Genomic DNA, 17279 nt, shown 5'->3' on the forward strand with positions numbered 1-17279 from the left:
AAGGTGCTCCAAGTAGAACTAACTTTTATCACGAAGCACCGTGTAAGAGCAATTTAACTACGAGGTTCACACCTCTTTCCTTGTCAATGTCCCTTATCTGGTCAGAGCCAACATAGAACCTCAGACATCTTGGTTCTGAAAAAGAAATTGTTACAAGTTGTTCCTTATATGGACTAACTTCCTGTTTAATGCCTAATTTTTTGTTGTATTTATAACTACGCATAATGATTACTTCTTTATTGATAAAATGAAAAGAAAATTATTTACCATGGATTCTACTTTGATAATAAGAATAATTTCATTTAATTTAACTATTGATTGTTTTGTCAAAATAATCACTTTTATTGAAACTGAAGTAGAAGGCTAAATATTCATAATGAAAAAAAGTATAAAGTAATTTGAAAAAAATATTAGGAGATAAATGATTTTTACATTTAAACATAAAACATAAAATATTATAAACATTTAGTTCATATGCATTTAAGGCTTTTATTTCTCTCAGAAGTGGTTTTGAATTTGAAAAACGATTTACAAAATTAATTAAGCGAGCCGCGTATTCCTGATGCTGATAAAGAGATTTAAGTTTAGCTTTGTGCGTACTTTCCCATACAATATTTGCATAATTTAAATGGCAGTGGATAAACGAATAATATACTTGTTTTAATTGTTGTTTACTTAACATATGTCGAACTTTATATATAGTTCCAATACTTTTAGCAACTTTCATGGAAATGTTATCGATTTGTTGTTTCCAGGATAGGTTTTCATCTACGAGAACTCCAAGAAGTTTTGTAACTTTTTCCCTTTTTTTGTATTGTATTATCAATAAAGAAGTCGGGTATCCTATTTGGCATTTTTTTCTGGTTATTGGGTAAAAAAGTGTCTATATTGTTTTATCAATTTTGAGGGACAATCTGTTTTTCTTAAACAAATATGAGATTTTATTTAATTTTTGTATTATATTATTAAAAAATGTATTTATACTTTCATGAGATTGGAGTAGATTTGCGTCATCGCCAAAAATTATTGTGGTTAAGTTGGAGGCTTTGTTAAGATCATTTTTATATATTAGAAATAATATGGGGACAACTATGGATCCCTAGGGATCCATAGTTGTCCCCATATTATTTGTCCGACAGGGCCCTGTCGGACACCACATGTTACTTTCATTAATAGCGGCAAAGAGGAGTCTTGGATATCAACGAACTGCTTACGGTTACAAGGATAGCTTTTAAATCAGCATAGGGATTTATCACTTATGCTATAGAGTCATAATTTTTTTAATAGAATGTAGTGATCGACAGTATCAATAGCTTTAGATAAATCGATGAATACTCCTAGCGTATAATGAGAATTTCTAAAAGAATCAGAAATGTAGCGTGTTAGTTGGAGTATGGCGTGTTCGGTAGAATTGTTTCTCTGGAAACCAAATTGATTATTATATAAAAGTTTAGTACCAACAAAATAGTTGTAGACTCTGTTATACATTCGTTCTAATATTTTAGAGAAAACTGTAAGAACTGAAATAGGACGATAATTTGTAATGTTGTATGGTCACCTGATTGAAAAATAGGAGTTATTTTTGCTACTTTTAGAGAATCTGGAAAGGATCCTTGAACAATAGATGCTTTACATATTTTAAAGAGTATATCTTCCAAAACCTCAAAGAGCAGCGCCTAAAGCAGCGCCTAGAGCAAACGTATTTGCTGGGCTCCCTCCCTCCATTATTAGTCACGTATATAAGCTTCTGTGCTGCCACCAATACTTTAATTCTTACGCCACCTACCAATCTACCATAAAGATAAGTATATATACACTTGATTCAAGGCTTGTAATAAGTTAAGGAAATCAAATAGTCTAAAAAATATAATTCTAAATGAAAACTTAAATTTTTGACAAATAAGTAAACTTGTAACGGTATTCTTCGTGATTTTCCTTTTTGCCTCCTCTTTTCAATGGAGAGTATTGCAAGCAACGTTAGTCTTGCTTGCATCATCAATGTACGCAGGTAGGTTTTAATTATACTCAGTTTGCTGAAACTACGTTCGTAGCTGGACGCTGTCACTGAAATTATCAGCAATATACTTAGTGCTTTCTATTGTAATATACGTATACAATATACGTAGTGCTTTCTATTATAAATTCTATCATTATATTGAGTGAAAAAGAGATAAACCCAATAGATAAACTGCATAACTATGCTGAGAGAGGCTTGAGATATTTAGACAAATAAGTTGTATTTTATATAGTTGAGCTATTTTGTGCATAAAATCTAAATGAGATTTATGTTTGAACATCTTCCACAAAATTTGATACGTCAACAAAGGCCAATAAAAAAACAAAAATATGCTCCCCCTCAATTTTAGGTAAGGCTCTGTTTATGAAAACTTGGTGGTATTATATGCATGCGTCTGATACAATTATTCAAATATCTAAATGTGTATTTACTGTATTAAAAATTTATTATATAACTTACAGCATTGCTTCCCATTTTTATGTGAAATTTCTTTTAGATTGTTAATATTTAGACAAATAAATTGTATTTTATGTAGTTGAGCTGTATTGTGCAGAAAATCTTAGTTCTTCTATAAAAGGACGTGTATATGTTCTTATAAAAACAATTAAAAGCGGTTTATGATTTTGAACAATGTATTTTTAAAATGATTAAATAAAAGCAAGCACATATAACAATCGCACTCGTCTCCATTTGAAAACAAAGTAGGCGACGAATGAATGAATTTGCTATAAAGAAAGAACGAACGTAGGCTTGATATGAGACACGCTCGCACGAGGGCAAGGGGAGGTTAGGCTTTCATTTATTATATATTTATAAGTTTTAGGTTTTTCAGCGCCTTATTTCGAGTTGCTCATTTGAAAATTTCATCAGTTTGATAATCTATTTAATCTATGTGGCTTTTTGGTTGTTACTATAAAATAAAGCACCTTCACCATAAAACATTAAAAAATTATTTAAAAGTGAAAAAAAAAAATACCAAGGAAGCTACTTTAACACAGATTAAAAAAAAAAAAGCATTTATTGTTGTTGTATGTCGAATAAAATATAATTTGCCTTCAAAGAGCGCGGACAAACTATTTTTTAACGGTTTTTAAATACCATAAACTTCTATTGCGCTTAAGACATTAGCGCTAATCTTAATGAGATTTTGAAAGTTTCTGATATTGTATGAGATGGACAGTTTATTGTTTTTTGATTATAAGAAATTTAGGACAGTTTTTAGAGCTGTTAGTCAGTTCATTTTTAATTGCAACATTGCTGTTTGCTGATTTGTTAATTGTAATAATTATTACAATTAAAAAATTGTAACAATTAACAAATCAGCAGTAGAGCAAGAATGTCAAAATCGGCTTCGAATGTCAGTAAGTAGGTTATTAAAATCAAGATGAAATTTGTCTTTATTTTTAAAAATCGGAACCACATATACCATTTTCAAGCAGGTAAAAAAAAAAGATTCAGTTAAGCACTTGTTAATTAGTTTAGTAAGACTAGAAAGTTTAGTAAATTATTTTGTAAGACTGTGACAGGAATGTGTTAAAGACCAGACCAGAAGCTATAAAACTTTAAACTATAGATTTTGAGTATCATTTCATTTTTTGTAGATTTAGAGTATCATTTCACTTTAAACTGTAGATTTGAATATCACTATATTATTTTATTTTATGAGATATCTTTCTTGTTATGTTTGTTTTAATTTTGTATTAAAAATATAAATACATAAATTTAAATCTTGAAATATTTTGAATCTTTTAAATTTTAAATCTCTTTTAAATATTTAAATATATATATAAATATATATCACGTATTGTATTGAATATGTATACGTATATATACGGATTTGTAAATTTTTATATTTACGTTATACAATACGTTATATTTATATTTAAGTTATATTACGGCACGTATAAATACCGATTTGTAAACTTTTTCATTTAAAAGATTTTTTCTTTTTTGCAAACTTTATAACTTTTTTTTTCAAACTTTTGATTTCTAATTTTTTTCATTTCTTTTTAAACTTTTTAGATTCACTATTTTTTATAACATTAGAACTTGTAAAACTATATTTTTCTTTATTTCATGAAGGGGCTTGGTAGTAAGACATTTTGTCCTCTACTTGCCCCAGTCAGATTGTATTTATATATATTTATTGATGATCTTCTTGATGATAATGATCTTAAGGATAAAATTGTGAAATGTGTGCAAATTGACAAAAATAAAACTAACTTAGAGTAGGAAATAAATTTAACAGTAAATGCTGGTATAATTAGGATAGACAAAAAATATGATTGAGTCTTTGTTTTTAATTAAATTTTTTTTAAATATTTTACAGGGTTTATTATTGTATAGCAACTTGATGCAGATTGGTTGTCATTATAAAATTTTCAATTGCTGAACTGTAGGTATAACTATTAGGGTGAAGCGATATTCATACAATAAAAAAAAGTTTCAAAAAAAACAACATTCCTGAGACGCAAATGGTGTTCTATTAGTTATAACAGAAAAGTAAAATGTTTTGATTTAATCCTAATAATAGTGATCGAGTCCTAATATATGTGTAAACTTTTTTAAAAGAAAAATGTCAATCTGGGACTCAAAAGAAAAAGAAATATATGCTGATTTTTAAAATAACATTTATTTATATTTAAAAATAAAGGTATAAAAATATATAATTATTTTTGTTGTTGTTAAAAACCCCCGTTTTCAACACAACTTTCCCACAACGACAGCCAAATCAAATCAAAAATTTTTTTCAAATCGCTCAATCCTTATATCTATAGTTGTCATTCAAGGACTCATAAGTTATCACTCAAGGTATGACTTTAATCATAATTGATTAAAATTAAAATTAGTTAATTTAATTGGCAATATTTCTAAAGATTATTTCAGGAAATATTGAAAAAATATATTTACAGGATACTTAAGTATTTATATGGTAGGCAAGCTAGAAGCCCTGGGTACAATAAAATAAAAACTCATTTTACTTATGTTCAAGTTAAGTACAATTGTTTTTGGTACATCTCATTGTATCTAAAAATAAACTTTTTATCTTAATTAAAAAAAAAAACTACAAAGTTTAATCACAAATAAATATATTTACAAAAAAATATTTTTTACGAAAAGACAATTATACGAGTCTAAATAATAAAATAAAAAAAGCTTTTTTATGAAGTTTATAAATTTTTTGCTAAGTTTGTTTTCAAAAAATACCCAAAAAGTAACTTTTAAACAAAATTTGTATTATACATAAATGAAGCAAATTGAATTAAACACATACATATTTATAAAACGAGACGATTTAAAGTTTCAGTTATGATGAGATGATGTTAAGTTTTAGTTACTAGCGGCAGCGTTACAAGAAATTATTAAGGCTGTTATACAAGCTATTGCTCCAAACCATGCGGAAATGACCGACCAACCGTGTTTATTATTTCTCCATAAATGTGGTACAAATATCTCGGCATATAACATAGCACCAATACCGCATGCACCTAAAAGTATAAATTCAAAAACTAATTGACTGAATTTTGGTTGCTTTATTTTTTTAAACAATATAAAACTAACCAGCCATGAAAACAAGACATATAAGGACAAAACTGCCTTTAGTCCACGTTGAGTTCTTTTCTTTAAAAAAACATAAAACCAAAAGGCATACCAGAGATAACGTTGAAAAAATAATTGCAAAAGTTATAAGAATCAAGATATTGTCTAAAATTTAAATGGAAAATAATTCAAGTTTAAAGTGTGATAAAATCAATAAATAGTTTGAATCTTTACAAATTAAACCTACCGAGATCAAATGACTTAAATTGAAATAAATTTTTTCTTTGTTCTTTTCTTCCTTTTATGTTAAAATTCAGGAGACCAATCTCAGTGTCATTAAGAGAAGATTTCCACCATGAGTTACCACAAGCTGCGGCTAAAAAGCAAGATATACCAACCATTAAGGTAATGGCTATTGCCCATAAAGTAATTTTTAATGATTTTGCAAGCATATCAAGTGTTCTTTTGTGCTATATATATATATATATATATATATATATATATATATATATATATATATATAAATTATGTTAGCGTATTCTGCAAATAGAGTGCTCAATGTTCTTAAAGAACAGAGCACTCTATTTGCAATAATAAATTAGTAAAAACACTTATCTATTTTTCTTTAAAAAGTTTCGCCATCAGTAGGCTCACACACACACACACATATACACACACACACACACACACACACACACACACACACACACACACACACACACACACACACATATATATATATGTATATATATACATATATATATATATATATATATATATATATATATATATATATATACATATATATATATATATACATATATATATATATATATATATATATATATATATATATATATATATATATATATATATATATATATATATATATGTATATATATATATATATATATGTGTGTGTGTGTATATTTAAACAATTTTAAAATGTATTCTACAAATATATACTTTACATATATATATATATATATATATATATATATATATATATATATATATATATATATATATATATATATATATATATATATATATATATATATATATATATATATGTATATATATTTATATATACACGTATATATAGTATATAAACAATATGATTTCTTTTCCGTTTTTTTTTCTGCTGTTGATTTTTCCTTTTTATCCGTATTTCATTTAACCGCGACTTTTTAGTTTTATCTTAAACTTTTTAGTTTTATCTTAAACTTTTATTTGTTTTACCTGGCTACAATTTTTTAGAATAGAAAAATGTATCTATATTTTAAATGTGGAACTCAATGGTGATAAATAAAAATTCTTTAATGATTTATTTTTTAGATTTAATCTTGATCACAAAAAAATAAGAACAATTTATAATATTGATTTTCAATTAATAACACATTAACATTTTATAAGTTTTTTTAAATGACTTTTTTTTCTTTTTATCTTTTACATTAGCCGACAGTAAAACCACCTGGAATAGAATTTATAAACAAACTGAAACTTTATCCTAAAAGTTTAAAATTGTTTAAAGTAGATAAAAATATTATAATGTATTATGGTTTTATAAAATAATTTATACCAAAACACTTTAATGTTATATAATATTTAATAATAATATTATCAATTCAAACTTAAATTTTAAATTGTTTTAAATAAAATCATGTAATGTGAAAAAGTAAACCAAAACCAAAACTTAAAGATACAAGTACCGAAACATGTTTAAAAGTTTTTTTTATATTGTGATCGAATAGCTTCCTTAATTATTTGATTGCTGGTTGCTACGTTATAACACCTTTCTTAATAAGCTATAATATCTGTTAAAAACTTTATTCTTTTATAAACTTTATCTAAAAATGATGGGTATCATTTTTTTGGATTCACAATATTTCAGATAATGATCATCTTTTTAATTTTTTATTACAATGTATTTGTAATATTATATTGAGAAAAATATTAAATAAAAACTGTGTTATAAAAAATGTGACACGGTTAAGTTTATACTCTTTCCCAATCTTCTTTCTACCTTTACTTGTCGTTAAGCCTACTTATTGTTAAAGTATCATTGTTATGTGGTCCTTGAAGGCAAAAGAATATAAGGTTCTCCTTTTAAGGGGAAAAATTTCCAACCTTAATAACTACTTTCACTATAAGTAAATTTTTTCCCTAATGGATTAATTACTATTGGGAACAGCATAAAAAAAAGAATTTTGTTATTTGATTCAATTGTTGATTTAATCTTTTAAGATTAATTCTTTAATGTAAGACGTTTTTTTTTAATTTATAATAACGAAAAAATATTTTGTGTTCGCTTGTTAAATAAAAAAGAGTAAGTGAAATAAAACACTTCTAATTATTTTCAAATATTTTCTATATTGGTGATATTAAATAGTAGTAACAGTGGTTTACGTTTAAAAAAAATATTTTGCTTAGGTATTGAACGTTTTTGGCTATTTTAATGTAATTCAATTATATTTTCGTTTATTTGTATTTACAACGCATATAACCAAACAAAAGAAATTTAAAAAAATAAGGTTGTCTCAACGCTAAATTTTTTTTTTAATCGTAATTATAAAATACGAAAAATAATTTTTTTACAAAATAGAGTTAAACAACTAAAATGTTCAAAACTTTATTTATGTTTGCATATATTAGGAGAAATAATGTATTCACTTTTACGACCCATTTTTATATTTTTTGGTTACAAAATAAATACTTTTTACATTTAAATACTTTTTATTTTGTAACCAAATAATAAAAGTTTTTACTTTGTAACTAATATACATAAGTATTTTATTTTGGTCAAACAGTACTTTTTATTTTTACTTTGTTACTTTTAGAGATAGTACTTTTATTTTTTACTTAAGCATTTTTAAAATGTAACAACCCAAATCGTGCCTAGAACTTGGCATTTGCATAAACTTAAAACTTTAGAAAGTTTACTTTAGCACACTATACCTTACCAGAGTATGCTGTGTTGTGCTGTGTTGTACAACACAGTACACAGCATACCATTACATTGATCTGCAATAAGCAAGATCTTATTTTGAGTTCCTTTTTTTGAAACTATTGTTCACTTTTTTTTTTAAATGGTTTTCATCTTAGTCAATTTTTAAGCTTTTCAATAAGATTGCTTTTAAAATCAGCCAATATCCTTCAGTAACTCACTTCTCAGAACAATTTAGAGGGATTGCTTCCTTATGCACCAATCCTACGCCATTTTGTCCATACCATTCAAGACTTCATAGAGAAGTGAATTGTAGAACAACCATTTCAAATTATTGTGGGGGCATAAACATATATGATTTTTTTAATAAATAGTATAAAGCATTTTCTCTATAAGCATTGTTCTATACACAAATCTTAACTCAGTGATATCATTTTTGTTACAAGTGCGACGTCATCAATTACAAAAAGCCAATGTTTGAACGACATTGTATTCTATGTTGGCAAAGTGTAATATTTCACGTTAATTCAACGTTGTATTTAATTATTTGGAATTAAAGTTTGTTAAATATTTTTTCTTTTCTATACATATATAACGATATTGAATATACAAATAGAGGTAACGTTGTTCAAAAACAACTTTATTTAAATAAGTTGTAATGATTGTTTCAAAACATGATCTACTTTATTTTTTAGTATATTACGAAACATGCTTGCAACTTCATTAAAAGTCTCTTTGTGGGGTATTGGAGTAAGCCTAATTTTAGGATTGGGTTGCTTAACTGTCGGAGCTCGTGGTAATTCCTGGTGGAAATCTTCCATTTATGACATGGAGCAAGGCCTCACAAACTTCAGAATAAGAGGATTGAATGTTGAAAGAAGAAACTTATTTCATTTCAAGCTATATAACTTAGGTAATAAATTTTATTTGTAAAAAAAAATAAATTGTCATTGTGTTTATGTATGTTTATACATAAACATAATAAAAGTGGGTTAACTATAATAACTATATCAAATGAAGAATATTAATAAAATAGAGTTTACTAATAAATATAATTTTACAATATTGTAAAGTAAATATCATAAGAAGTATAAAAAAATAAATAAAATAAATATCATATAGTATCAAAGTAATTGTTATCATGTAGTATTAAAGTAAATATCTAGGTCCACCTACTTACTATTTACACCAACTTACTACTCACATCTATTTACTACTTACATCTAATTACTATTTACACCTACTTACACCTACATACTTCGTACATCTACTTGCAACTACTTACTATTTACACTCAGGGGCAATTCTACGGGAAAAGGCAAGGGGGGGCGAGGTTTTAAATGTTTACTAAAGTTTTTTTTTTCGAAAAGAAAGTAATTTATCATTGCAATTCCCGAAAAGGTTAATTATTTGAACATCGGCGATAGAATTCGGCCAACATTGATAGAAGTTTATATTAAACGAAAGTTTAATTCAAAAAGAAAGTTTTTTTTCATCGCTATACCCGAAGGAAATTTATAGTTATATAAATTCTTTGAACGTTGATAATTAAGTTTTAATCAAGCGAAAGTTAGTTTTCAAAAATAAAGTTGTTTTACATCGAAATTTCCAAAAGAGTTTTACAGTTATACAATTTCTTTGAACGTTGGTGGATAATTATCTAATTATCTAACAATTATCTAAAAAATTTGTTTGATAAGCTGTAGATATTTATAAATATCTACAGGTTATCAAACAAATTTTTTAACAAATGAATTAAAAGGTCATATAAGAAAAGGAAAACTAACGAAGAGTTGAAAAAAAATTGAGTTAATTTAATAAATTTAGAAATAACCTTTGTTGCTATTTTTTGGTGAAAATGTTAAAACATTATTTTGAGTATGGTGTATCAATTTTCTTGAGTCTATTTTCGCTATCGATTGATCTCAGATCTAAAAAATCAGCTCGCAATTGAAGGAAGTAGCGAGAAAAATATTTTTAGTGTTCTAACCATGAAGTTAGTTTACCTTAAATTGGCCATGAAGCACATTCATGCTGTTGGTGCTTGGTTTGAGCTGGAAATTGATAGAAAAAATGAAAGATAATTGGCAAGGAAACATAAAACTAGTCTTAAAAGAGACTCAGCGCTGAAAAAATGTCTTAAAAAGAATCCTTTTAATTGTGCGGCTTCTTGTAGAACGAAGTTTAGCACTTCATGGGATGGTGGTTTCAATCAAACAATGGAAATTTTTTAGGACTGGTCGAATTATAGAAAAGTACGATTCATGTTCAGAAGATCATTTACGGCGTATAAAAAAAAAAGTGATTCATAATCATTTCTTTGGCAAAACAATTTGAAACGAGGTGAACAATCGGATTGGTGATCCTGCCTTACAAAAAAATTATATATAATGTTCGAAATTTGCAATATTGTTTCATCAATTTGGACTGCATACCTGGCGCTGGTCACCAAGAGCAAATGACTATGATTATGTCAATATGCTACACTGGAAGTAGACCAGTAGAAATCAGTAAATATTTTGTGGGATTCCTATCTGTCAATGATAATACTGGTTCAGGTCTTGGGGAAGCAAGAGCTTTAAGATCTGAATTTATATTTACAGAACTGCAGAGGCCAAGGATATGATAAAAAAGCAAGTGACAAAGGTTGCAGTCATGGTGCATAAAAATGTATACTTAAACTCAATCCGAAATCATTTTATGCGCAATGTAAACTTCACAGTACTTTTCTAATTTTTGGAGACATGGTGAAATCATCAGTCGCTGCAATGACAATTTTTGGAATTTTGCATTAAATTTATCTTTTGTTTGGCGCTTCAACACAGCAATGGCAGGTCTTTAAAACTCACGTACAATATCTGACTATAAAGCCTATTTACGCTAGAAACTCAGAACCCATAATGCGAGAGGTGTTCGTTATCAAATAGCTGCAGTATGCGACGCATTGTTGGAAGTGCATCCAACAATACATCTGAAAATTCCAACAAGATACACAGCTGGAAATGGTTTTGATCAAAAATCAAGAACCGTAGCAACTGGACAGACAAAACAGTTCAAAAACTTTCCATATTTGGTTACTTAAGCCATTTGGTACAATTTATTGTTTAAATCGTCAGAAAATCAAAAATCAAAAAGCATGCAATTTGATATGGCACTAGAATATATAAGTGCAACTGAGTTTATGAAAAAATACAAAGAAAATGGATTTGCATCTCCTTAAATTTCAGCCAGAAATTAGCTTAAGTCTTAGAAATGGAACCAGATGTAATCAAAACTGAGCTATAAGCTTGAGAAGAAATAAAGCACGCAAACAGTTTGATTATGTATCCGTAGGTAAATCATTGACAAGTCCAAAAGAAAAATATTAGTTTGAATTTTTAAATTTTTTTGTTAGATCAAGCATTTATGTTGTTAACAACATGTTCCGATCAAATGGAACGTCACTTTTGTCTCTTTGGATCTCTCCACAAAATGAAATAAACTTCAGAGTTAGGGGAGATGGGGGCGCATTGATCGCCGGGGCAGTATGATCTTTTGGCTTTTACTCGTTCATTTTTGCCTTACTAGAAGTGAGGTTGCAATTTAATTAACCATTATGCTTCCCTAATTGATTATTCGTAATATTTTTTCATAAGGTTATCAGCGTCAAAAAAAATAAAGAAAATATTGTTTTTCGTCATAAAAAGTGATTTTTTTAAATCGTACTATAATTCAAATATATTTTTATTTAGATGTCTGTATGGGTTAACAACAATTTTATTTTAAATTTGTAAGTGTTAGGTGTATAATATAATATATAATTTTTATTTGGCTGCAATTTATACAGTAGATATTGCTATCAATATGTTACCTATACCTATTGGGGTACATTGATCTTTGACTATGCGGGGCCCATTGATCGGAGGATCAAAGTGCCCCATAGAAGACGAAGTGCCCCATGTTTTTGTTTATAAGCAATACAGTTAAACGAATGGAATTGTATTTATAATTTAAAAAAAAACTATATATAAACAAACAATAGCTTTTAGCATTTCATTTTTAAATCTACTTATGTTATAATCTAGTAATAATAATACTATTATTTTATAATATCAAAAGAATAATATTTAACATAATAATTAAAAAATATTTAACATAATATTATTATGTTAAATATTAGCATTTATTAAAAACATATGTTTTTATTGATATATTTTTTTACAGATCTTAAAATGGTTAGAAATAGAATTAAAAAAACAAATAAAGTTGCTATACCAAGTGAAACAATAAAAGTAGCTGTTAATAAAGTTTTAGAAGGAACACAACTGAATGTTGTAGCACGTCAGTTTAACATAGATAGAATGACTTTAAAAAGATATTGTCGTAAAAAGAGGCTTAATCCAAATGAAGCTTTCAAGCCTAACTACAACAATAGACAAGTTTTTACAGCAGAAGATGAAAAAAGTTTATCAAGTTATTTACTAATTGCATCAAAAATGAACTATGGCCTTTCAACTAGGTCAACGCGATTATTGGCATATGAATTTGCTTTAAAAAACAATAAGATATACCCATCATCATGGATCAAAAATAAAATTGCAGGCATTGATTGGTTGCAAGGTTTTATGAAAAGACAACCAGAGTTGTCTCTACGAACACCTGAAGCAACGAGCTTCGCTCGATCAACAGCTTTTAACAAACACACTGTAAGAGAGTTTTTTCAAAATCTTAAAACGGTAAGAAATCGATATAAATATAATCCTAACTGTATATATAATGTTGATGAAACTGGTTTAACAACCGTTCAAAAGCCGGTAAAGGTTTTAGCTGGTAGAGGAAGCAAACAAGTTGGAAGAATCACATCTGTAGAACGAGGAACATTGGTAACTGCATGTTGTGCCTCTAATGCTATTGGAAATTCCATTCCTCCATTATTTATTTTTCCTAGGGTAAAGTTTCATGATTACATGATTAAGGAAGGACCTCCTGGATGTGTGGGATTTGCAAATCCTTCTGGTTGGATGAACTCAGAAATTTTCATAGAATGGATTAAACATTTTGTTAAATATTCAAACTGTTCTCAGGAATCTCCAGTTTTGTTACTTCTCGACAGTCATGAAAGTCATATTTCTGTTAAAGGCTTGGAGCTTGCAATTCAACACGGAATTACAATGATAAGTTTTCCTCCCCATTGCAGCCATAAATTGCAGCCATTAGATAGAACTGTTTTTGGACCATTGAAAAGGTTTTACAATTCTGCATGTGATAATTGGATGGTTTCAAACCCAAGACCAATGACCATTTATGATATTGTTTCAATAGTTCGAGAACCGTATACAAAAGCTTTCTCACCATCTAATATACAGACAGGATTTAGAGTAGCTGGCATTGAGCCATTCAATTCTGAAATTTTCAAAGATTATGAATATTTACCATCATCAGTTACAGATAGAGCTGCCCCAGATACAGTTACTATCACTCCTGTCAACAACATGGAATCTGAAATGATACCAGCACATGTTAATCACATAGAGTCTGAAATAACTATAGTAAATATTGAAACAAGTGTTTTAAACAAAGTGTCAACAAGTGTTGCTTCTATAATCTCACCTGAGGTTTTAAAACCTTACCCAAAAGCATCTGCCAGAAAAAAAAATGTTAAAAGTAGGCAGTTAAAAACAAGGATCTTGACTGATACTCCTGTCAGAAATGAAATTCTTTGTCAAAAGAAAAGAAAATTTTGAAGCAAACCAAAAATCAACAAAAAGTCTCCACAAAAGATAAGAAAGAAACTAAGAATTACTTGCTCAGGAATAAAAAACAATGTAAACCAAAAGCTGCTTCACAACTTGACTTTCACAAATGAAGAAATATTCTTAATCAAAATATTGTACTTTTAACAAGTTTTGTAAACTTAAAAGTTGTATTCTTATTTCAGTCTTTATATTTCAGTTCTTATAAATTTCAAGTTGTTGTAAAGTTTTAAACGTATATAAAGCGGGTAGCTTATAGCTGCTGTGATTTATACATTTTTTAATTAAAAATTAGACTAGTGGGTTTAACTGCTATATTTAAAAAATAATTAAAAAATTTAGATGTATTATATGTTATACAATATTACCCTTTGACTAAATTATTTACAAGATTTAGTTATAGAAGTGTTAAACGTTTAGATAATATTACGCATATAAGATCAATGTGCCCCAAGTCGGAGATCATAGTACCCCATAGTTTGGGGTACATTGATCTTTTGAGAGGGTTGTTTAAAAGTTAAAATTATTCATGTTTATCATTTTTTTAAATCAAAATATTTATATATTCCAAAAGCCAGATAGTTCTACATGTGTTTCGTAGTTTATAAGTTTTTACATCTCTTTCAGGTTCTGCGCAATTTTCAAAACACTGCTACGGCGATCAATGCGCCCCCATCTCCCCTACATTAAAATGATTTGATGAAATGTTGTGAGGATTTAGACATTACGCTCTACTACTTATACCTACTTACTACTTACACCTATTTAAAAAAACGAAGTAAATGAAATAAGAAAAATTGAACAGATTTAAAGTAGTAGGCTCAGACATTCATAATGACAATAAAACACTTTTTTAAAATGTGTTTTAGATTTTTAATGTTAAAAGTTGTATAAAACAATATTAAGACGTCATAGTAAGGTTATGGTTACGTTATGGTTAGGTTGTTGTGTATAAAAAAAAATTAATACTAACAAATCAACCTCGCAATTCTTTTTTGATTGTTATTTACAGCTTTTTGAAATAACAACTTCATATGCGTTTAAAATAAAACGTGTTTTATTTTCGACATGAAAGAATTATTAAGTTTATATTTAAGAATATACATAAAAAAATTAATTTTTTCCACGCAAATTTATAAAATAGTAGTTTATCCTCCTGTTATATTTCTTACTTTTTTCATGATTTATATAATGGACTTACTCCATAAAACAATTAAGATTAGTTTATATAAAATAAAGTTTATTCAAAATTAAAACAAGGTTAAAAGCAGTTTTACTAAAATCAAGTATACCAAGTTTTCTTTAGTGTTTTTTAATTTATAAGAGATTCTTTATTAATTTAACCTTAGCCTCCCCCACATCTAAAAGTTATTCAAAGAATATAATAAGTTAACTTGACTATCAATTGCATCAGAATTTTAAAATCCTACTTTTTTACCATTTCACATGTTTATGTAGCTTACTTTTAGAGCACCAAAGCTTTATGAAAAAACATGGATTACAAAAAGGAGAGATATATTAAAAACTAAAAGCTTTGTTTTGAATATTATAAAAACATAAAATAACAGAATATTTTGTTAAAGGTAAAAAAAGGTCTTTTAAACAATCTCTTTGCTTCTTATACTTCTTATAACCAATAAACGTGGAAATAAGCAACTTCCCATGATTAGTTATGCTATTTTTATGATGTTGTCACATCCTTAAAAAAACCTTTTATAACATTTTAGTTGTTGAATGTTTAGAGGTCTGATTGTCATTACTTAAAATAACCCACATTATATACTTTTACTTGGCAAATCTTATTCGGGGAAAAAATTAAAACATTAAACATAATTTTGGGGCTTAACTACACTTTATTATTTTATTTAATTTAGACAACATTTTGATTCTAATCATTGTATCGTGCATTTTTGCAGTACTTTCGTTTATATGTCTTTTGGCTTTGTGTTGCTTTAAAGATCGAAAGTCGACGTGGACCATCGGCACCGGCATTCTTATATGCCTAACTTTTATATCAAGTTAGTTATTTTTTACTTTAGTTAATCTCTTTCTTTTTTTTTTCTTTTAATAGGTATGATTTATAATACAAGAACACAGGTAATACAATTATCACGAGGTGTAATGCATACGTCATGATGCATAGATAATAGAGAATGACACGGAAACGGGAGTTGCGGTAGTGCCGCGTTTACCGCGGTATTTTGTACGGTTATAGGCGACGCGGTATTACCGCGATAACGGTAATAGGAGATGCGGTTTTACTGCGGTAGCAGTGCCAGATGTTAAATGTGATAATTAGGAAATGGGATCGTCTATAAATTACGCAACACTAAATTTAATTAATAACAGATATATAATAACTAGAGATAACAATTTTTCCATAGCAAAGTCTTTAGTTAAATCAAAAATTAAAATAGCAATGAAACCCGCAGCGCAAAAGAGCAAATGATCTCCTAATACAATTTTTTAAATGAATTTAAGTCTTGGGTATATGGACGATCCCAAAACGAAATATAACTACCATTGCTAAAGCTCATTTATATGAAAAAGTACAATGAAAGTATAAGTTACGTCGAATATCTGGGAACTAGCAATGTAAAGTCTTCTTTTTAAAGTTGAATATTGTTTGAAGACTAAAGCTGTACTAAAATGGAAATCTAAAGGAGGTACAAGCTGTTTGAAAGCTCACATAAAGTCACGTGTGAGGCAAGTCACCAAAAATAACCAAGTGCATACTTGATTATTTTCAGTGTAAACATTTGAAAATGTAAAATAAATATCAAATAAAGTCAAAAGAGAATGGGTAATGCTATTTTGAACATTTGTACTACTGATATCCGGCCATTTTCAATAGTTAAAGGTGTTAGTTTTAGAAAATTCGCAGGCAAATTAAATTTAATTGGAGCTAAACTAGGAATTGTTTCTATTGATGAAATTCTCCCATTTGCGTGAACTGTTTCTTGTCATGTTTATAGTGAGCTAAACAGTATTATGAAAAAAAAAACATTGTTCTAAGTGTTATGAAAAAAACACTGTTTAGCTC

At 27.6% G+C, this 17279-nt stretch overlaps 2 protein-coding genes across 2 annotated transcripts in view; one reads left to right on the forward strand and one right to left on the reverse strand.

The window, feature by feature from the left end:
• Window positions 1-5207: 5207 nt before the first annotated feature.
• Window positions 5208-6023, reverse strand: LOC105843363 (uncharacterized). Its single transcript, XM_065798335.1, has 3 exons — window positions 5805-6023; window positions 5579-5722; window positions 5208-5505 (listed from the first exon to the last, which is right to left on the reverse strand). The coding sequence occupies exons 1-3, from the start codon at window positions 6007-6009 to the stop codon at window positions 5348-5350; spliced, it is 507 nt and encodes a 168-aa protein (XP_065654407.1). The 5' UTR covers window positions 6010-6023; the 3' UTR covers window positions 5208-5347.
• A 1786-nt stretch (window positions 6024-7809) lies between these two features.
• LOC100208018 (uncharacterized) overlaps window positions 7810-17279 on the forward strand; it is an 11394-nt gene continuing 1924 nt past the window's right edge. Inside the window, exons 1-3 of the mRNA XM_065799556.1 lie at window positions 7810-7886; window positions 9200-9417; window positions 16111-16254. Coding sequence (XP_065655628.1) covers window positions 9213-9417; window positions 16111-16254 — 349 coding nt within the window. The 5' untranslated portion in view covers window positions 7810-7886; window positions 9200-9212. The remainder of the gene's footprint in view (window positions 7887-9199; window positions 9418-16110; window positions 16255-17279) is intronic.

The sequence above is a fragment of the Hydra vulgaris genome, chromosome 06 (assembly GCF_038396675.1).
Source record: "Hydra vulgaris chromosome 06, alternate assembly HydraT2T_AEP".
Lineage (NCBI taxonomy): Eukaryota > Metazoa > Cnidaria > Hydrozoa > Anthoathecata > Hydridae > Hydra > Hydra vulgaris.